The 16,315-nt window shown below is 41.2% G+C and overlaps 2 protein-coding genes across 2 annotated transcripts in view; both read right to left on the bottom strand.

The window, feature by feature from the left end:
* LOC105839953 (insulin receptor) overlaps window positions 1-819 on the bottom strand; it is a 71,202-nt gene extending 70,383 nt beyond the window's left edge. The window contains exon 1 of the mRNA XM_012686621.3: window positions 84-819. The gene's annotated coding sequence lies outside the window, so the exon portion shown is untranslated. The remainder of the gene's footprint in view (window positions 1-83) is intronic.
* Window positions 820-2,857: 2,038 nt separating this feature from the next.
* LOC105839486 (UDP-glucosyltransferase 2) lies at window positions 2,858-15,647 on the bottom strand. Its single transcript, XM_012685825.3, has 8 exons — window positions 9,844-15,647; window positions 8,212-8,569; window positions 7,421-7,687; window positions 5,543-5,741; window positions 5,206-5,385; window positions 4,263-4,580; window positions 3,705-3,933; window positions 2,858-3,345 (listed from the first exon to the last, which is right to left on the bottom strand). Exons 2-8 carry the CDS (start codon window positions 8,455-8,457, stop codon window positions 3,204-3,206), a joined length of 1,581 nt encoding a protein of 526 aa, XP_012541279.1. The 5' UTR covers window positions 8,458-8,569; window positions 9,844-15,647; the 3' UTR covers window positions 2,858-3,203.
* Between the last annotated feature and the right edge of the window lie 668 nt (window positions 15,648-16,315).

Raw genomic sequence — 16,315 nt, 5'->3', positions numbered from 1 at the left:
CGGAGGAAGCACACGCGTGGGCAACTGGCATGTTGTTAACCTTAATAACGCTTTTTTCTTTTTATTTTTTTTGCTTTTCTCACCTCGTCGCGCGTCCGTCGCGGCGTGCGCAAGATTCACGTGCGCGCCGTTCACGCAGTAGTGGTAGCTTGCAGTGGTGATGGCGTTGACGGAGGCCGCTGCGAAGAACGGAGGCATATCTCACTTCTCGTTGCCGTCGTGTCTCTCCACTACTGCTGCTGCTGCTGCTGCTGCTTCTGCTGCTTCTTCCGAGAAGAAGAGCGTGTACACACGCGCGAACGGGAACGTACAACGCACGCGACACGGCGGCGGGATATCCGCGCGCGGCACAGGGATGTATACACACACCCACACACCTTCACATGACACAGATAGACACACACACACACACACGTGCGCGCGCGCGTGTAATACGCACTGAGACACCGAGAGAGAGGAACCCGTGGACAGGCACCCGCTGCTGGCACGCACCACGACGACGACGACGCGCACACTATCTCGGGCACGGACGGCTCCGCTCCGTTTGTACGCGAGTAAACTCTCGCTCTCTCTCTCTCTCTTCTCTCTCTCTTTCTCTCTTTCGGCTTCCCTCGAGAACGCGGGCGGACGTGTGCGGGCGCGCGCGTGCGCGGCTCGCTTCTACCGAGTAGGCGGCGCGACGACGTACACCCCGACCAGCGAGTCAGCTGCTACTGACTCGAGGCACCGCGGCGATTGTGTTGTGTAGGCACTCGACTCGTCCGTTCGCCGTGAAGCGTGGCTGGCGCGGACGCAACGGCACACTGTGAGGGGACGGCCTCCCGTCGGACGGCCGGGGAGGAGCGTCGACGCGAGCGTCGCCGCGCGGTCGCCGCCGTGAATCACCTCCCGGCGTTTTTCTTTTAACAATCGTCGATTCGATTGTCGACGACGTACGGACGGACCGACCCCGTCTTCCGCTTATCTCTTTCTCTCTCTCTCGTCCGTCGTCGCCGAAATAACGTGCTCGTCCTCCCTTTCTTCTTTCCTCTTCCCCCCTCCCTCCTCTTGAGATCTTTGCAATTTCACGTTAGCATTTCGTTTCGTTGCGTTCATGATTTTTTTTCTAAAAAAAAGAAAATCTTATTGCACTTGGACAAGCATGGCGAATTATAGTTGCCCGTAGAGTATCGACGCGCTCCTCTCTTTATCCGGAGAGGTAAAACGTTGTTCTCAAAGAGTTTTATTTGACGCAGGTTCAACGTTCGGGTTTGAAGAAATATCCCTCCTTTTTCCCTCGGGTACGACAATAGATCCTCCGTTTCCGAAACGAGAGAGAGATTCAGGCGCACGAGAACGAAAACGACAAGCGAATTAATGTCGCGTCAATTTAACTGCGAGGTTACAGGGAGCGAGAGGTGGTTCGCCGCTGACACAGTGAAATTTCCATATAAACCCTCCCCATTGCATATCCCCGAAAATACACGTCAGGAGGAACAAATTGATATGTTGAAATTGAATTGCTCGAAAATTATGAATTCCAGCTACGACGGGTAAAATTAAATTGCCCCGGCGATTCCCGGCTGAAACGCGTATATAATTACTTTCTGATTAGCGTTATTTCTGCTTATCGGGAGCCGCCGGCTGATCTCTCTCTTTCTCTCTCTCTCCCTCTCCCTCCCCCCCCCCCGTTTCTATTCGCGCTTATCGCGCGATGTTAGCGGAGATAGCGGATTATATTTTCCACCGCGCCATCGCGTAAAATCGATAAAGGCCAATCGGCATACCTGCACATGGCGCGTCGGGCACCGGTGCGCGCGCGATAGCGCGCCCGGGTATCTCCCCCGATGTATTTTTTAGATAAAAAACATAATTCAAGCGGGCGTAAGGAAATTGGCGTCGTATTAGTTCGAGCGCTCGTCGGCGGCGAGCAACATCTGGCCTGCCTCCTTTCCGATCGACTACTCCATCTGGCTCCCCCTTTTTTTTCCTTCCCGCTTCCTCGCGACCGGCTTTCCTTAAACAACAGCGACGAACGGCGGTTTCCCCCCCCCCCCCCTCAACCCCCTCGCCGATGCGACGTGTGCGCTCGTAGACTCGCTCCCTAGGTCGTTGATCGCTCAGCTTTTGCGCTCGCGGAGCCTCTTCGCACACCCGGGGCGTGTAAACCTGCGGCTTCTCGCACGTTGAACACGTGCGACAGCGCACGCTCGCGCGTGAAGCTCGCGCGAATCCCTATGTTTGCGCGCTAACATTGTAACACTAATCCTTTGAAGCTGTATATCTATATCCTTCCCTCGTCTACAAACGCGTTCGTTGATCTTTGACATCTTACCACGTGCCCCTTTTTCCGTCCGAAAGCTTCCACATATTGTTTATCACGCGTTAAATTTTGTCACGAGCTCTTTATCCTCCTCGTTACTTTTCGCGCCGCATTTGAAACACGAAGTAATTACGTCGGAAATAGTACGGGGGTGTAAATTCAAACATGTAGCTATCCTCCTGTTTTGTATATTACATAATTATATTTTACTCAAAGCTCGTACTAATTATTGTTTGTTTGACAACTGATGGGGTTTATCGTTTATATAATTGTCGATTGGTTTTATTATAAAATAATAAGGTATTAGTAAACAAATTTTTTTTCATAACGCGCGATAAATCTCAATTGCCACGCGCAATCGAGATTTTAATTGAAATAAAAGGCCCGTGAGACTTAATTTGTTATTTATATTTATATGATGAAAAATACATGGGCATAGAAAAAGTAGTGTATCATGATATTCGCTCGTTGTAACATCTTCCGGAAAGTAGATTCCTATTATATCAGCGGTTAATGAATTTCTCTCTTCCTCTCTGTCAGTGAAAGCGCGTTATGTTCGTAAAAGTTTCTTTTATTTCATATATTTGAATTTTTTAATAATAATTTGTCATATATAGATACGTTACAGAGGTAATGTACAAGTTAAACGAATTTATCATAAATCGTAATTACATCGATAGCGTAACAGCTATAATTAAAGTATAATTACAAATTACTTATAATTAAATAGAGATATATTAGAGATCTGTAATAAGCCGAAGAAATCGTCCTTCAACTTAATCCCCATTTTGTCCCAATTGTCCAATTAAATATACTTATGTATTATTAAGAGATTACTATATATATGCGTTACAATAAATAAAATAAATTTGGTAGAGGACTCCACGCACGAACTTGTCGATTAATCTACTTTCTTCTTGAAGGCATTCTGATTGATTACCACTCGCCAGCACAATTTTTTGAGCCCGTAAATTATCAGGATTAAGCTCAGTATATAAAACACCGCGACGTCGATGCTGTAGTAATGGAACACGCTCATGTACCTGAAATATCACATTTATCTTGCTTTATTTCTTTATTATTATTGTTTGTCCGGCGATATATCTAATAATAGTAGTTTAAAAGTTTGCGACCCGAATTTTGTTTTCCCGATAAATGTTTGCTGCGACAGGAAAACGGAGTTTTTGTTGAATCTACAGTTAAAAGGGACGGCCGATAGTAGATATACTCTTAATTACCTAAGTGCTTTGAAACTTAAATGGGAAAAGCTGCCAACAAATCCTGCGAAGACCTTTTTTTTTAATTACCCGAGTCTTTCAAGAATTGTCCAAGTTAGTTGCCGTATATTTGCATGCCAATTTATTATGGATATCTCGTAATAATCAATTGGTTTAGGAATTACCTGATTGAGCTCTTCAAATGATCGGCTCCGCCATGCTTGGCAACGTGCTCTACCCACCACGTGGCCAATTCTCTTGGACTGATCGGAAGGTCACGTAGTAACCCGCTCCTCTTCTTGGCCGCCTCTCTGTACGAGTTATTGTGAAGCGCGGCGACTTTAATTATACCCTCGCGAAGCGCGCTGATAGACACGCCGGCCAGATCCATCACCAGAGCGTAACCGAGTTTATCTGCAACAAGTCGGACAAAAGCACATGAAAATGATCAGTAACGACCGTTGCGTCAAACGACCGACGACTGTCGTAAGGCGGTTCGCTTGGGTTCGCGTGCACATCGTTCCACCTGAGATTGCAATCTCGACTTTCGAGAGGCCGTTTAAATCGTTTTCTCCGCCGCACGTTCACTCCGTTCCTTCATGACCGGATGATCGATCGCGATTCTCTACATCGGTTCCTCTCTCTTTCTCCGTGAATTACCCTCGATTGTCGAGCTCGGCCGGGGGGCAAAGGCCGCCCCGCGCCGGGTACGCGTGTCTGAAAATACGGGAGAAAGGATTTACCGGCTTGCGCCGCGTTGCCATCGTGATCGCAGAAGACCGGCAGGATCAGGGTCGGCGCGCCGTGATAAGCCGCCTCGTGCAGAGACAACAGGCCGCCGTGGGAAACGAAGGCACGCAGCTTGGGATGGCCGAGCAGCTCCTGCTGCGGCCACCAAGCGGCCGTCCTCACGTTCGCCGGTAGATCCTTGATCTTGCCACCGTCCCACTTCCACACGACGTTGTACGGCAGCGTGGAGAACACCGCGACAAAGATCTGCCGTAGCGCCTCTGGCATCCCGGAAGCCCGTACCGACGATCCCATCGAGACAAACACGAAACCTGCAAGAGTTCGTTCAGCATGTACGTTTTAATCCGAGACAGAGAGAGAGAGAGAAAGAGAGAGAGGGAGACCGTTGAGCGTTTATTTACGGATTAACGCGTTGCGAAGTCGCGTTAATCCGTTCGATATGGTTCTTGCGCGACAGTAGAAGAAGCATCGCTACGCCTCGAACAATGCACAATAGACAGGAAACATTTTTACCAGGTTAAGGTATATTCGGAGAAATATGTCTCCGAAGTTTGTTTCCACATATAAATTGTATCAAAGTATAATATTTTATATGTTAATCTTGGACACGACATTTGTGTTACTTTTTCTAATATAGTTCTTGTTGAATTAAAATTTTGAGTAGTTGCTTTTAACCGTAAATACAACGAAAAGTTTTATCTCATTTCTTTCGCAGCAAACATTTCTCGAGAAGAACACAATTCACGAAATTTTTTAATTACATTATTAGATATATTCCTAATCAAATGATAAAGAAACACGATACGTAGACAATAGTATCAAAATGTCAAATGTCATGTAACAGTTTTGCTGTAAGATACGAAATCCTTCGACGCAATTAGCGACTGTTAGGAAAACGCCGGTAAATCCGTCGCGAGAGAGTAATTGTGAGATTACCGCGTCGTAGGAAGGATTCTAAGTCGGAGCTTAATTGCATCGCCGGCCTGCAATGGAGACACGCCACGTTTACGACATTCGACAAGTGGGGCACGGAATCGCCCACGCTGTAATGACTGTTCTGCAAAGTCAGGGGGACCTCCGCCGTCAGGCTGTGCAGATCGTCCGGTATGTGATTACCTGTCAAAAACCAAAAAATACGGTCACGTGTGGGCTACGTTGAGCGTCTAATTATAAATACTAATACAATTAGCATACAATCGTCAGTGTCGATGTGGTCTGACGAGTCAGCGGGGCGCGCGGATAGACCGTCGAAATTAATTGATTTAGTGCTCACCGAGGTATCTCCGCAGAGTCGGCTGAAGATAAATCGAGAGCGTGAACCAATGCATAATCCTCAGAGTGAGCAGCGCCGCCGCGTTCAGGATCCTCTGAAGGAAAGTCATGTCCTGCGTGATCGCTCTACCGAAATACGGCGTCACCGACCACGGTGATGGATTGCCCTGTCGCATAATGGACCCGCTGTACAGTGCCACCTGCGAGATAACACATCACGTCGTTCTCTCATTACTTGTTATAGGCTTGTTGCACAGCGAAAGCAAATGGCTTTAATGAGGCAGGGATATCGATTTTTAGAAAAGGAAGAAATCCTTGCTCCGGAGATCCGCTCTTTTTCAGCTGCTCCACTGTTACACAAGCTCGTTTTATCATTACGCGTCATTGACGTCGCTGAACGAATAGTAGCAGGAAAAATAGGAAAGAAGAGAAAATTGATATACAAACTGGCCAACGTTTTGCTTAGCGTGTTTCTAATTGTAAGATCTCCTTAGCGTACCGGGAGTACGCGTGTAGGCTGTTTAAAGATGAGATTACTTGGCACTTTGTCATATTAGTTACACACGAGTGAACAACATGATGTTCACCGTTTACTTTTCATTTATATGCGGAAACGTCGGGATACGGCAAACAAGTATGTATATGTTTCTTGCATTCCGCGATCGTGGGATAACCACGATATGGCTATACAATTCTGTTCTTTGTTATTACATTTTCGTAGATGAAGAAAAAAAGCTTTATGCCATCTTGCTTTTGAGAATTGGTTCTTTATTATTAGAAATTCGCTTAGAAACATATTTAAGATTTTATGTATTCTAGAGATTTATATTAAACTTCTTCCAAAAAAATACAACTATTTATAGATATTAAATTACTGGTCTTAAAAATGTAAACTAATGCGAAAATTTCCATTTATATTAGAAAAAACGTCGTATTATGCAAACCACTGTAATTAATGCAAATATAATATATATCATCGCGTCTGTTGTAATGTTAAATGTTTATTTATATGATACGTGATAATTGTATGTACAGGATATCCGTAATTTGTGATACAACCGAGAAAGAGCTAATTCAAAATGAAAAAATAAGTCAAAAACGTAGAATAAAATATTTTTAATAATACATCACTTCTAAAATAAACGATGTTGAAAACTTATATATTTTGACATAAAATATAAAAAAACATCTCGTAAACTATGCATTTTTTAATCATCGTACCTTGATACGTTTATATACACGTAATAACAAGATGACTTAAATTTAATGTAAAGAAACTATTTATAATTGCCTTTAAACGAAAAAATATGGAATTGCATATTGATTATTGTATATTTTTTAAGCAATTATGTATCAACTGATTCATTTTATTATTTTGCATCTAAAAATAATAAGTAAATAATATGCAATTATCAAAAAATGAATAGTTTACGAAACTTTTTTGTACTTTAAATAAAAATATGTAAACTTATAAATTTGATTATCTTGGAAATGACTCATCATGCAAAAAACTTTTATTCTACATTTTTGATTGTTAGTCACATATTTTTTTTGTAAAATTATCCCTCTTTGACAACCACGGAACAACATGCATATATTATGACTAAAACGCACTGAAAAACACAATTCGATAAGAATGTGACGTGCAAGAGTCACTCTTGTAACTTTCAATCGGCGACGTGAGTTTAAACGGGTCAAGCTAGCATAATATCATTTATCGATTAAGTAAAAGTCCAAGTCACGATTGTTATCGCGGTTCGAGAGAACTGGAACGAACTGTAACGGGAGTCAAAATACTGCGGGGGAGGAATCTTGTTAAGGCGCTTCTCACCTCGACCGCGAAAGGCGGCGAAAGGCGGCGAAAGGAAGGCGCATTTACCGTGTTCAACATGATCGTCGGCACGTTTTCGCCGTGGAGGATTCCCAGCATGCATTCGGGATAGGCGCCGTCGAGCACCGCGACGTCCCATCGTGCGTGCGAGTCGCCGGGCGGTTTTCTCATGTTGGCTATCGACGGCGCGTCTTGCAGCAACGCCTCGCAGGACTCCCAGGCATATCTCATGGCGTCCCACGGTGATACCGGAAGCTCGTTCCGGAACCTGGCGCCCACCAGGTCCCACTCAGCCGTGAAATTCTCGACGTAAGCCTACCGTGAGACACGAGCGGTGAACACGTGCGCGCGACACAATGCAAAATAAATCCGTTAGGATTAGCGTTAGCCCGGAAGCTTTCAATTTCCGTGTCGTGACATTGTACGGCGAAACCTGTTCCGTCAGCCCTTAGAGCTGAACTGTCGAAAGATAAGATTTAACGAGAAGAGGGGGAGAAATGGTAAATAGCTTCACGGGTTTCTTTTTGAACGGAGACATAAACTTTATTGAAAGATTAAAGCCGAGCGTAGAATAGATAGACGGAAGCGTGGGTTCAAAAGCAGAGCTTTAAAATGGGAAAGTAATAAAGAAGAGGAGATAATAAATTTAAAAATGCAGAAGAGACAAGCAGACAACGACCACGGCAAATTATTCGGCGTAATAAAATTAAATATAGGGCGAGAGCCAAATTGGACAGGAGAGAAAAACGCTCGCGCTCGCGAGAGATACGGTAAGAATTCTACGAGTTCGGCATCCGTCAGAGCGGGAAGACGAACGTCCGTGGTAGATCGTAAATCACCTCGAGGATCGACGGCACTAGCTCGTGAAGACCATTATTTGCTGCAGGACCGGGGAAAGCACTCAGCAGCGTAACGTTGTGCCCTCGCGACCTCAGACTTGTGCCAAGGGCTACAAAAGGCACCGTATGAGACTTGGTGCCACCCATAGTGGCCATCAGGACGTTGTAGCCTAGCAGGGGTTCGATCAGCAGGCTGAACCCCAGGAGGAAGTAGTGGAGACCGAATCGGTACACGACGCGCGTCATCCTCAGAATATCGTTCGATCTGTTTAACGATGGCGAATAATTCTTGCACGGTGATTCTTCTTCCTCTTGCGTGTTGCTTTTACGGCGGAGTATCGAAATTATCTCGACGATCCTGGCGAAAATAGTATGTTTATTAAAAATTTATAAGAAGTATACTTAAATGTTGAGTAGAGGTCCAATTAGGCTGTAAAAAAGCATTTATTTTAAATTGTTTATCAAATTTTTATAGCTACGATGTGTAAATAATATTTAATGATATAATGTTACACTTCTATTAAAAATTTTTAAATGTTTCTAAAGTGTTATCGTCAACACTTTTTTGCAGGGGATTTCCATCTCATGAATAATTCAGTAATATTTTTTAAAGTTCAAGTGAATATCTATGTAAAAAAGAGCATAATTATTCCGAGATTTAGAAAAAAGACTATTTTTATAAGAATTTTTTAAAATTATACCAACAACTTATTTTTATTTTTGTTTATCATAATACATATTTTACCTTGATTAAAAGTTTTTGCAAAAATAATGAAATATAGTATTTATAAAAATTCATGCATACCAGCACGCATTATTTTATGACTCTCATAAAATCTAGACACTCCCTGAAACAAAAGCGTTAATGAGAGTTATTAATCTGCAGATGTTTGATTATCGTTCGTACCAATAAAATTGAAAAACAATTTTTTATTTCTAACGAAAAAAAACGGTATGTTTTTGGTCGTTTTTGAGCTAATAAATCTGATTCCGAATAAGACCTTTGCATTAAACAATTTGTGTTCACATATTGATCAATTTTTACTTAATATTGGTTATTTTATTTCAGTTTTACACTTTTATTAATATATATTAATATTAATAATATGCCAATTTTTATTTTGTATAAATTAAAATCTTGTATAAAGGTCAGAATCAAATTCAGCAGCTCGACAACTACAAAAATGTCAGGTTTTTTTTAGTTTTATTTTATTTGATCTCACTCCTAGACCTAGATCATCTTACGTATTATTCTTATTTAATTTTTTGTGATAATTCTGTAAACGCATTTTTTACATATCTTAAAATTAATCTAAAAATAGTTTTTTTTAATAATCCCAAACGAATGTTATTTACTTTTTCGTCTCTGAACATCGAGTTCTCTGAACATTTTACGTTTTATGGGATCTTTAAGACAACGCGTGCTCGGATACTTATTTTTATAGCTACTATAATTTTTATTATTTTTACGTGCAAAAAATTTTAATTATAAATAAAATATATGTGTGCAAAGTTTCAAAGAAATCGTCCGCGTACTTTCCGTAAAAAATTCACATACAAATAGTCCTTTCTCAGCCCCGAAGCAAACTTTTTATGTACTTTCAATAAACATACTATTTTCACTAGTGATACCTCAGTAAAAGAGAACAATCGTCTCGCGACCTGGCATCGTTTTCTTCTTTTGTCTTTTCCTTTCTTTCCTCTTTTCTCCTCCACTACGAATGATCTCCGTTACGTTCGAACGCGCGCCGCTTTCGTCACGAACTTCTTCCGTGCATCGGCGAAGCGAAAAACGGTCTAAAGGATCCGCGGCGAATTCGTATTCTCTACGGAGAGCGTTTCCGGTCGGGTAAACGGGGCGATATCGGCGGCAATACGGATCCCTTACGCTCCAGTTCGCGGCGGCGAACCGATGAATCGTTGCCGTTGCGATCCGTCGTCGATCACCCCGCGATCGTTTTGCGAGCGTGTCGCTGCGTTTGGTCGCTGCTTGCTGGCTGCGTCCTTACGACTGCGATCCCTCGCATCCTCCGTTCCGTGTCTCTCTTCCTCGATGTAAATCGGAACTGCTAAAGTTCGAGAATTACAGCTCACGTGTTGCTTCCAAAACGGCTAAATAACGAAGGTCAAGTCGAATAAAAGATTCATTGTTATTCTAATGCACGACGCCGAAAAGGGGAGATTTCTTCTTCTTCTTTTTTTTTTCGAGTCCACAAAAGAATCGCGCGTCTCTTTCAATCCTCAATTCGTTTCCAGTAAGCAGCAAATGGCTTCGAAAATGGCTCTTCTGCTTTTCGTGCGCAGTCCGTTGATTTTGCTCATCTAATTTAACGCTGGAATTGTTCGCAATAGCCTTCTGGCGCGATGGATTCTTTTGATCTTGAGTGAAAGATTAACCGTAAATAATCTTTTCTGATCTCTTCTTTCTCGGTTAACGAAACAGAAATTGCCGATCATATAGCACAAAGCGGCTTTACTGCAATTTCCCTCACTTATTTCGCTGTGTAAATGAACTCATTTGCTGTAAACGAGTTTGCATAAAAGACAAAGTCCTCGATATCAAGTATTGATAGCGTTCTTAATGAAGGAGATAAGGTTTTTAATAGAAAAGCTTCACGAATGGAGCTTCACGATCTTTAAACTTCTGCCAATGTCTTTTTAATATCCACCCGACGATAGCGGTCATCAACTGTCGTAAAACAGCGCGGAAAGATTGACACAACTTTGTCGAGGTGATGGGATCAGACTCGCCTTTTTAACTCCTGTTTTCTTTTTTTCTTTTTTTTTTTTTTTACCGAGTTAGCGAACAAAGTGTCTCGTCGCTCTCAGAGGGCAAACAGAAATTGAATCTTCACGTCCGTTTTATTTCAGTTTGTTTCACGTTTTGACTTTGATGTTTCCTTTCCTTCCCTCCTCTAGATTGTTGCCTGTGAGTGTAATCCACTAAAAATATCTTCAGTCCGAAGCGCGAAGCATCGCGAAGTATTACTCTGCGAAATTTCCATTTGTTTTCCCGGAGACGGCTCTTTATACTTCTCGCGCAGTCTTGCGAAGCGCCGCCGCCTCGTCCCTCGCGAGAGAGCACGGGGCTTCTTACAAAGTTCTTACCGCGATCCCGACGGTTCCCCTTGAAATCTTTTTGCTCTTGATAACTCTTGAGAAGCTTCTTACTTCGCGGGTCTTTCTCTTTCGTTGCCTTCTTCCTTTCTCTCGAGAAACTCGCTCAAAGTGCTCGGGCTTCCCCTTCGATCTGATATTCGCTCGGAGGTGAGCCGACAAAGAGAACAATGACAAACACACACACACACACACACACGCGCGCGCGCACACACACCATACACACACACATACACACACACACACGCACGCACGCACACAACTTTTTCTTCCGAGGATGCTCGACTTCTTCTTAAACGTCGTTTTACCGATTTCTCGCGGCGTCGTCGCCGTGTGTCGAAATTCGAACGTCGCCGAGAGACCGCCCGCTCATTTTGCACAATTATCCTTCCCCTTCTCCCACCCCGGCCAGGTGAAGATCTCTCGATCCGTCCTTTCCTTCCTGACCTTCTTTATTACCCCTTCACGCGATTTCTTGGCGGGAATATTGTGGCGCCGTTAGTCTTGATCCTCAAACGGTACAGGCGCGGGCACGTACTTTCACTAATAACGCACGGCTCGTATGCACGATCGCCCGTCACGATAATCCCGATCCTGACAGTCGACAGATCAATGTCGCCACCCGCGTCAAGTATCATTTGTCTTCGTACAAAGAGATTTTCGAGATTGAGAGATTTCTTAGGCTCGTTACCATGTGTAACATCTTGCGGATGAACAAATCGTCTGGATTGTACCCTCCTCCAGATCTCGAAGTGCGGCTACTTCGTTATCTCTTCATTAATCATCGATTTTATTCAGCTGCAAGCTTGCACGCAGTTATATTTTAATTTCTCCTGACGCAACTGAAAACATATCTACATGCAATAACTCATCGTCGTCGAATCCATTTGCGTCTGCGGCAAAAAAAAAAAACTCGTTGCTCGGCTGCCACGCAATTTCACCGTCAAGTTGTCCGAGTAATATCCACAACTAATCAAATTATCGGTTTTAATAATTACATGTTTGCCACAAACATCGACGGCACAAGGAGAGTTTTCAATGCAAACCACGAGGGGCAAGGAGAACTTGAATTGGCGAACAAGTTTGCGTTGAGTAACAAGAGCCACACCGTCGCGATACTCGATGCACCTGGCCGACTTTTCGGTCGGTCTCTCCTTCACGCCACTCCGTTCCGATCGTTCCTTCTCTCAATCCGTCGGCGGATTTTTTCGATTCACATAGCTAGGCCGTCGTATCATGGCACGCGTCGCGATTTTCGCCGTCTCGCTCCGGAACCGGAGCGGAATCGGAATCGATTGTATTCTACTCGGAAGAGCGCGCGGACCTTGAAAGCCACGACGGACTATACTACTCCTCGCTCGCGAAGCTCGCGTATTGCCGAGCGTGAAAGTTTGACTGTGCCAGCAGCAGCTTTAATGATCAGCTGAGCTCTAGAGAGAGAGTTTTGCCTCCCACCAAGACGTTCCTCGCCGTCGGTCGCACGTCCGAGGATGTTTGGGCGCACCTACCACTTGGCGAAGTGGACATCCGATAAACATCTCTTTGACTGTGACATTTTATAACTGGTTCGGTCGACGAAATGCTGTTGATCGCCAAATCGATAAAATTGCTTTGTCAAGGATGTTTTGGCTCTACGATATTAGCTAAATGTTATTGAAATTATTTAAAAATCGCAAACTTGTTTATATCTTTTTCTAAGCAACGACAAAATAATTTTGATCGCAAATACCCAAAATTTTAGCCCTCGAATCATCTGTAGAAAAAATGAAAAATTTGATTTATGCAACAGAAAAGACTATATTTGCTTAAATAATTTTAAACAATTTTAAATAACTTTTGAACGAGTAAGTGGATTCAAATAAACTGTTGTGCACGAATATTTATTAGAATTTTGATAGCACGTGTAAAAAATTTGACTTAATTCGTACTAATTAATATTGCAAATACGATTTTATTTAAGAATCAAGGATAAAAAATAAACTTTAAGTCAACAAGAGAATTGTGCTCAAATTTTACACAGACTCTCAAACATAATAATAGAATACTTTGTAAAATTTTTATATCTTTGGAAATGCTTTGAGAGCTGTGACACATACATTTTTAAATAATCCCTTGTTTCGTTTTTAAGAGGATAATAGCGAATTATGGATAATGTGCTCAATTTTATTATTGTTAAAAATTATTTATTTGTGATTACTTATCTTGAGAATTAATGATATTATTTTGCTTTAATAACAATGTAATAATATAATTTATTCTAATTTAGAAAGTTTGTAATATTCATAAACTTCTACTTATCACGTATGTCATATAAACCTGGTTTAGAGAAAATCGATTCTTTTCGCTTTATTTTGGGATCAACTGACTCACTAGAGCAATTATCAGCGATACCATCGCGATGCGACCACCTCTCTCTTTCTCCATTCACCCGATTAGCATCGATTATTCACGCGTTTAATTAGATGATTTAGTCGCCTTTTTATTTCCAGAATAATCCTCTTATCTGTGTAAATAACGAGGACGATTTTTTATTATCTTTACTTAAAAATATATCGAAGAAAACCTAATTTGTTTAGAACGACAGGGTATGATTAAAGTCGATCTTGCTTGTGTTTAGGAGCATTCGTGCTGTAATTAAATGTAATTTTATTCTCGATGTTGCAAGGTGAAATTTATGTAGTTTATAGATAATCTTTACTGCAACTATAATTTAACTGATTTGATGTAATTTCCACTTGAAGCTGCTTCTTTTTCGACCCGTAACATTACTTTATTACTTCCGCTGCTATTCGATATATTGCAAAATTATGATAATTTACCGTTATGCAATTCACGATGGACTCGCAATTCCGTCATTTCGAAATCTCGTAGTCTCCACCTGTTACTCTCTCGGTCAACGATCGTCTTTGCCCGGGAAACTATAACATCAAAAGCGTAAGTGCACGATATTGCGACAAGAATCTCGCAAATGGGAGCGCAACTTAAGGAATCAGGACAGATTTCACTATTTCAGTTACAACGTACCGTTATGTCCTGTACAAATAAACTTTGAAACGGCGATATTTGTTTAATTCAGACACAGATTTATGATATTAATCAATCTTTATTGACATTGTTGATTAACATTTTAAACGTGTCATTGATAAACTCGAGTTTCGTCATTCCTACATAATTTTATATTATTGTGCTATTAATAATTGTTGATTGATAGTATTAAATTTTGATTGTTACATTAAAATACGTACGGTATTATATTATGATAACGATTCTGTTTTGATAATTATATTTGAACGTAGTAGAATGCTGTTCTACTGTTTCCAAAGTGTACGTTCAGCGGATTTCCCTATTTAACTGCACATAAATCAACGCATATCCCGTCGTATTCCATCATCGATCAAATTTATCTCCTGCTATCTCTCCGCATGCATAACATAATTATCGGATCGTGCGGCGCACCATCGCGTGAATTTGCGCTATTAGAGCCACGTAATTGGAATCTCTTTGCGAATTAACCCGTCAGAGTTCTTGCAGCATCCTCTCGCATCAACCTGGTTCTCTCACGTCTCTCACGGCTCTCCCATTTTACGATTATTTACTTGCGAAGTGACCGCGGTCCCTTCAAGGCTAATTTTCACGCGGAGAGCCTTATGGTCGCGTTTCACGGACCGTTAAATCGCCAAATTACCGCAAGCTCGATTTTATGAGGTCAGGACCGGACCTCTGGCGCGAACACACACACACACACACAGAGAGAGCGAACCGCACCGAACGCCCCTATGCTCGTCGAGGGAAAGAAATTGCTTTTTTCTCTTTTCCAGCTTTAATTCTACAAGCGCGCCGAGGTATTCGCTGATCTGGACTGTTACGATCCAGGAAATTGACGCGCGATACCGGCGTGGTCTACTCTTTCTATGCTATCCTTTCTCGGCAACATCGCGTGAATGGTCTTTTATGTTGAACCGGGATTTACGTATAAAAAATACAAACTTGAATTAGTAAATACATATGGATATTATCGAAACAAGATCGTGGATGAAAAAGCAAAGATATCGCAAAGTTAACGATATATACTTTATGGCAATCAGTATGTTTGTATCTATGGACAAGAAATCATCCATAAAAACGTTCTCAAAAATTTTGACTTCAAGTGAAAACTAACTTGAATGACGTACATTAGTGCAATTTACGTCATACGTGTTACGCTGTGCCAGTATTATACCGGAAAAACCAGAATATCTTTAGATAAAAAAATATTAACTTTCTATATTGCAGCCACACAATGAATCATATTGCAATTTATTATTTTATTTTCTACCTTTATCTATATGTAACAAAAATATTCATTGTTATTTGAATTTTTACAGATTGCTACATCGAAATTTTAAAAATAAATTTTAAGTTTCCAGTTTTCGAAGCTAGATGATTAATAATTAATAATGTAGAAATATTGAGAGAGCCGGAAAGTATATAATATCATTTTTTAAAATAATATAAACAGTATGTAATTTAGTAAATTTATTATTTATTTAATAATGAAATCTATTATTATTTTCTATAATTATATAGTTATTTAGTTATTTATTAATTCTTTTTTTAATTCTTTTCTCGGAAAAAGCTAACCAACCTTGATTTGAAAAATATGGCTCGAACATCACTAGTTCTTATAAAACTTTTCCTGTTGCAAGAAATGTAAAGATCGGAAACAGTGATAGTTTGATGAGTCGAATATGATGGATGAGGGATATTTTCTATCTTATTTTTGACTTTTTTGTTACATCTGATTTGCTATATATATAGATATATATACACACAATCGAGTATTATTGTATTATAGAATTAAAACCAATTAGTTTCTTTGAGTAAGAAAGTTAATGAATAACTTAATTAATGAATAAATAGACGACTAGAGATAATAGAAAATAATAACGGTTATATATTATTGAATAAAAAATAAATTATATGGATGGAATTACATACTAATCTTCAT

The sequence above is a fragment of the Monomorium pharaonis genome, chromosome 3 (assembly GCF_013373865.1).
Source record: "Monomorium pharaonis isolate MP-MQ-018 chromosome 3, ASM1337386v2, whole genome shotgun sequence".
NCBI classification, from domain to species: domain Eukaryota; kingdom Metazoa; phylum Arthropoda; class Insecta; order Hymenoptera; family Formicidae; genus Monomorium; species Monomorium pharaonis.
The sequence above is the reverse complement of the archived record's forward strand: the minus strand, read 5'-3'. Positions and strand labels throughout refer to the sequence as shown.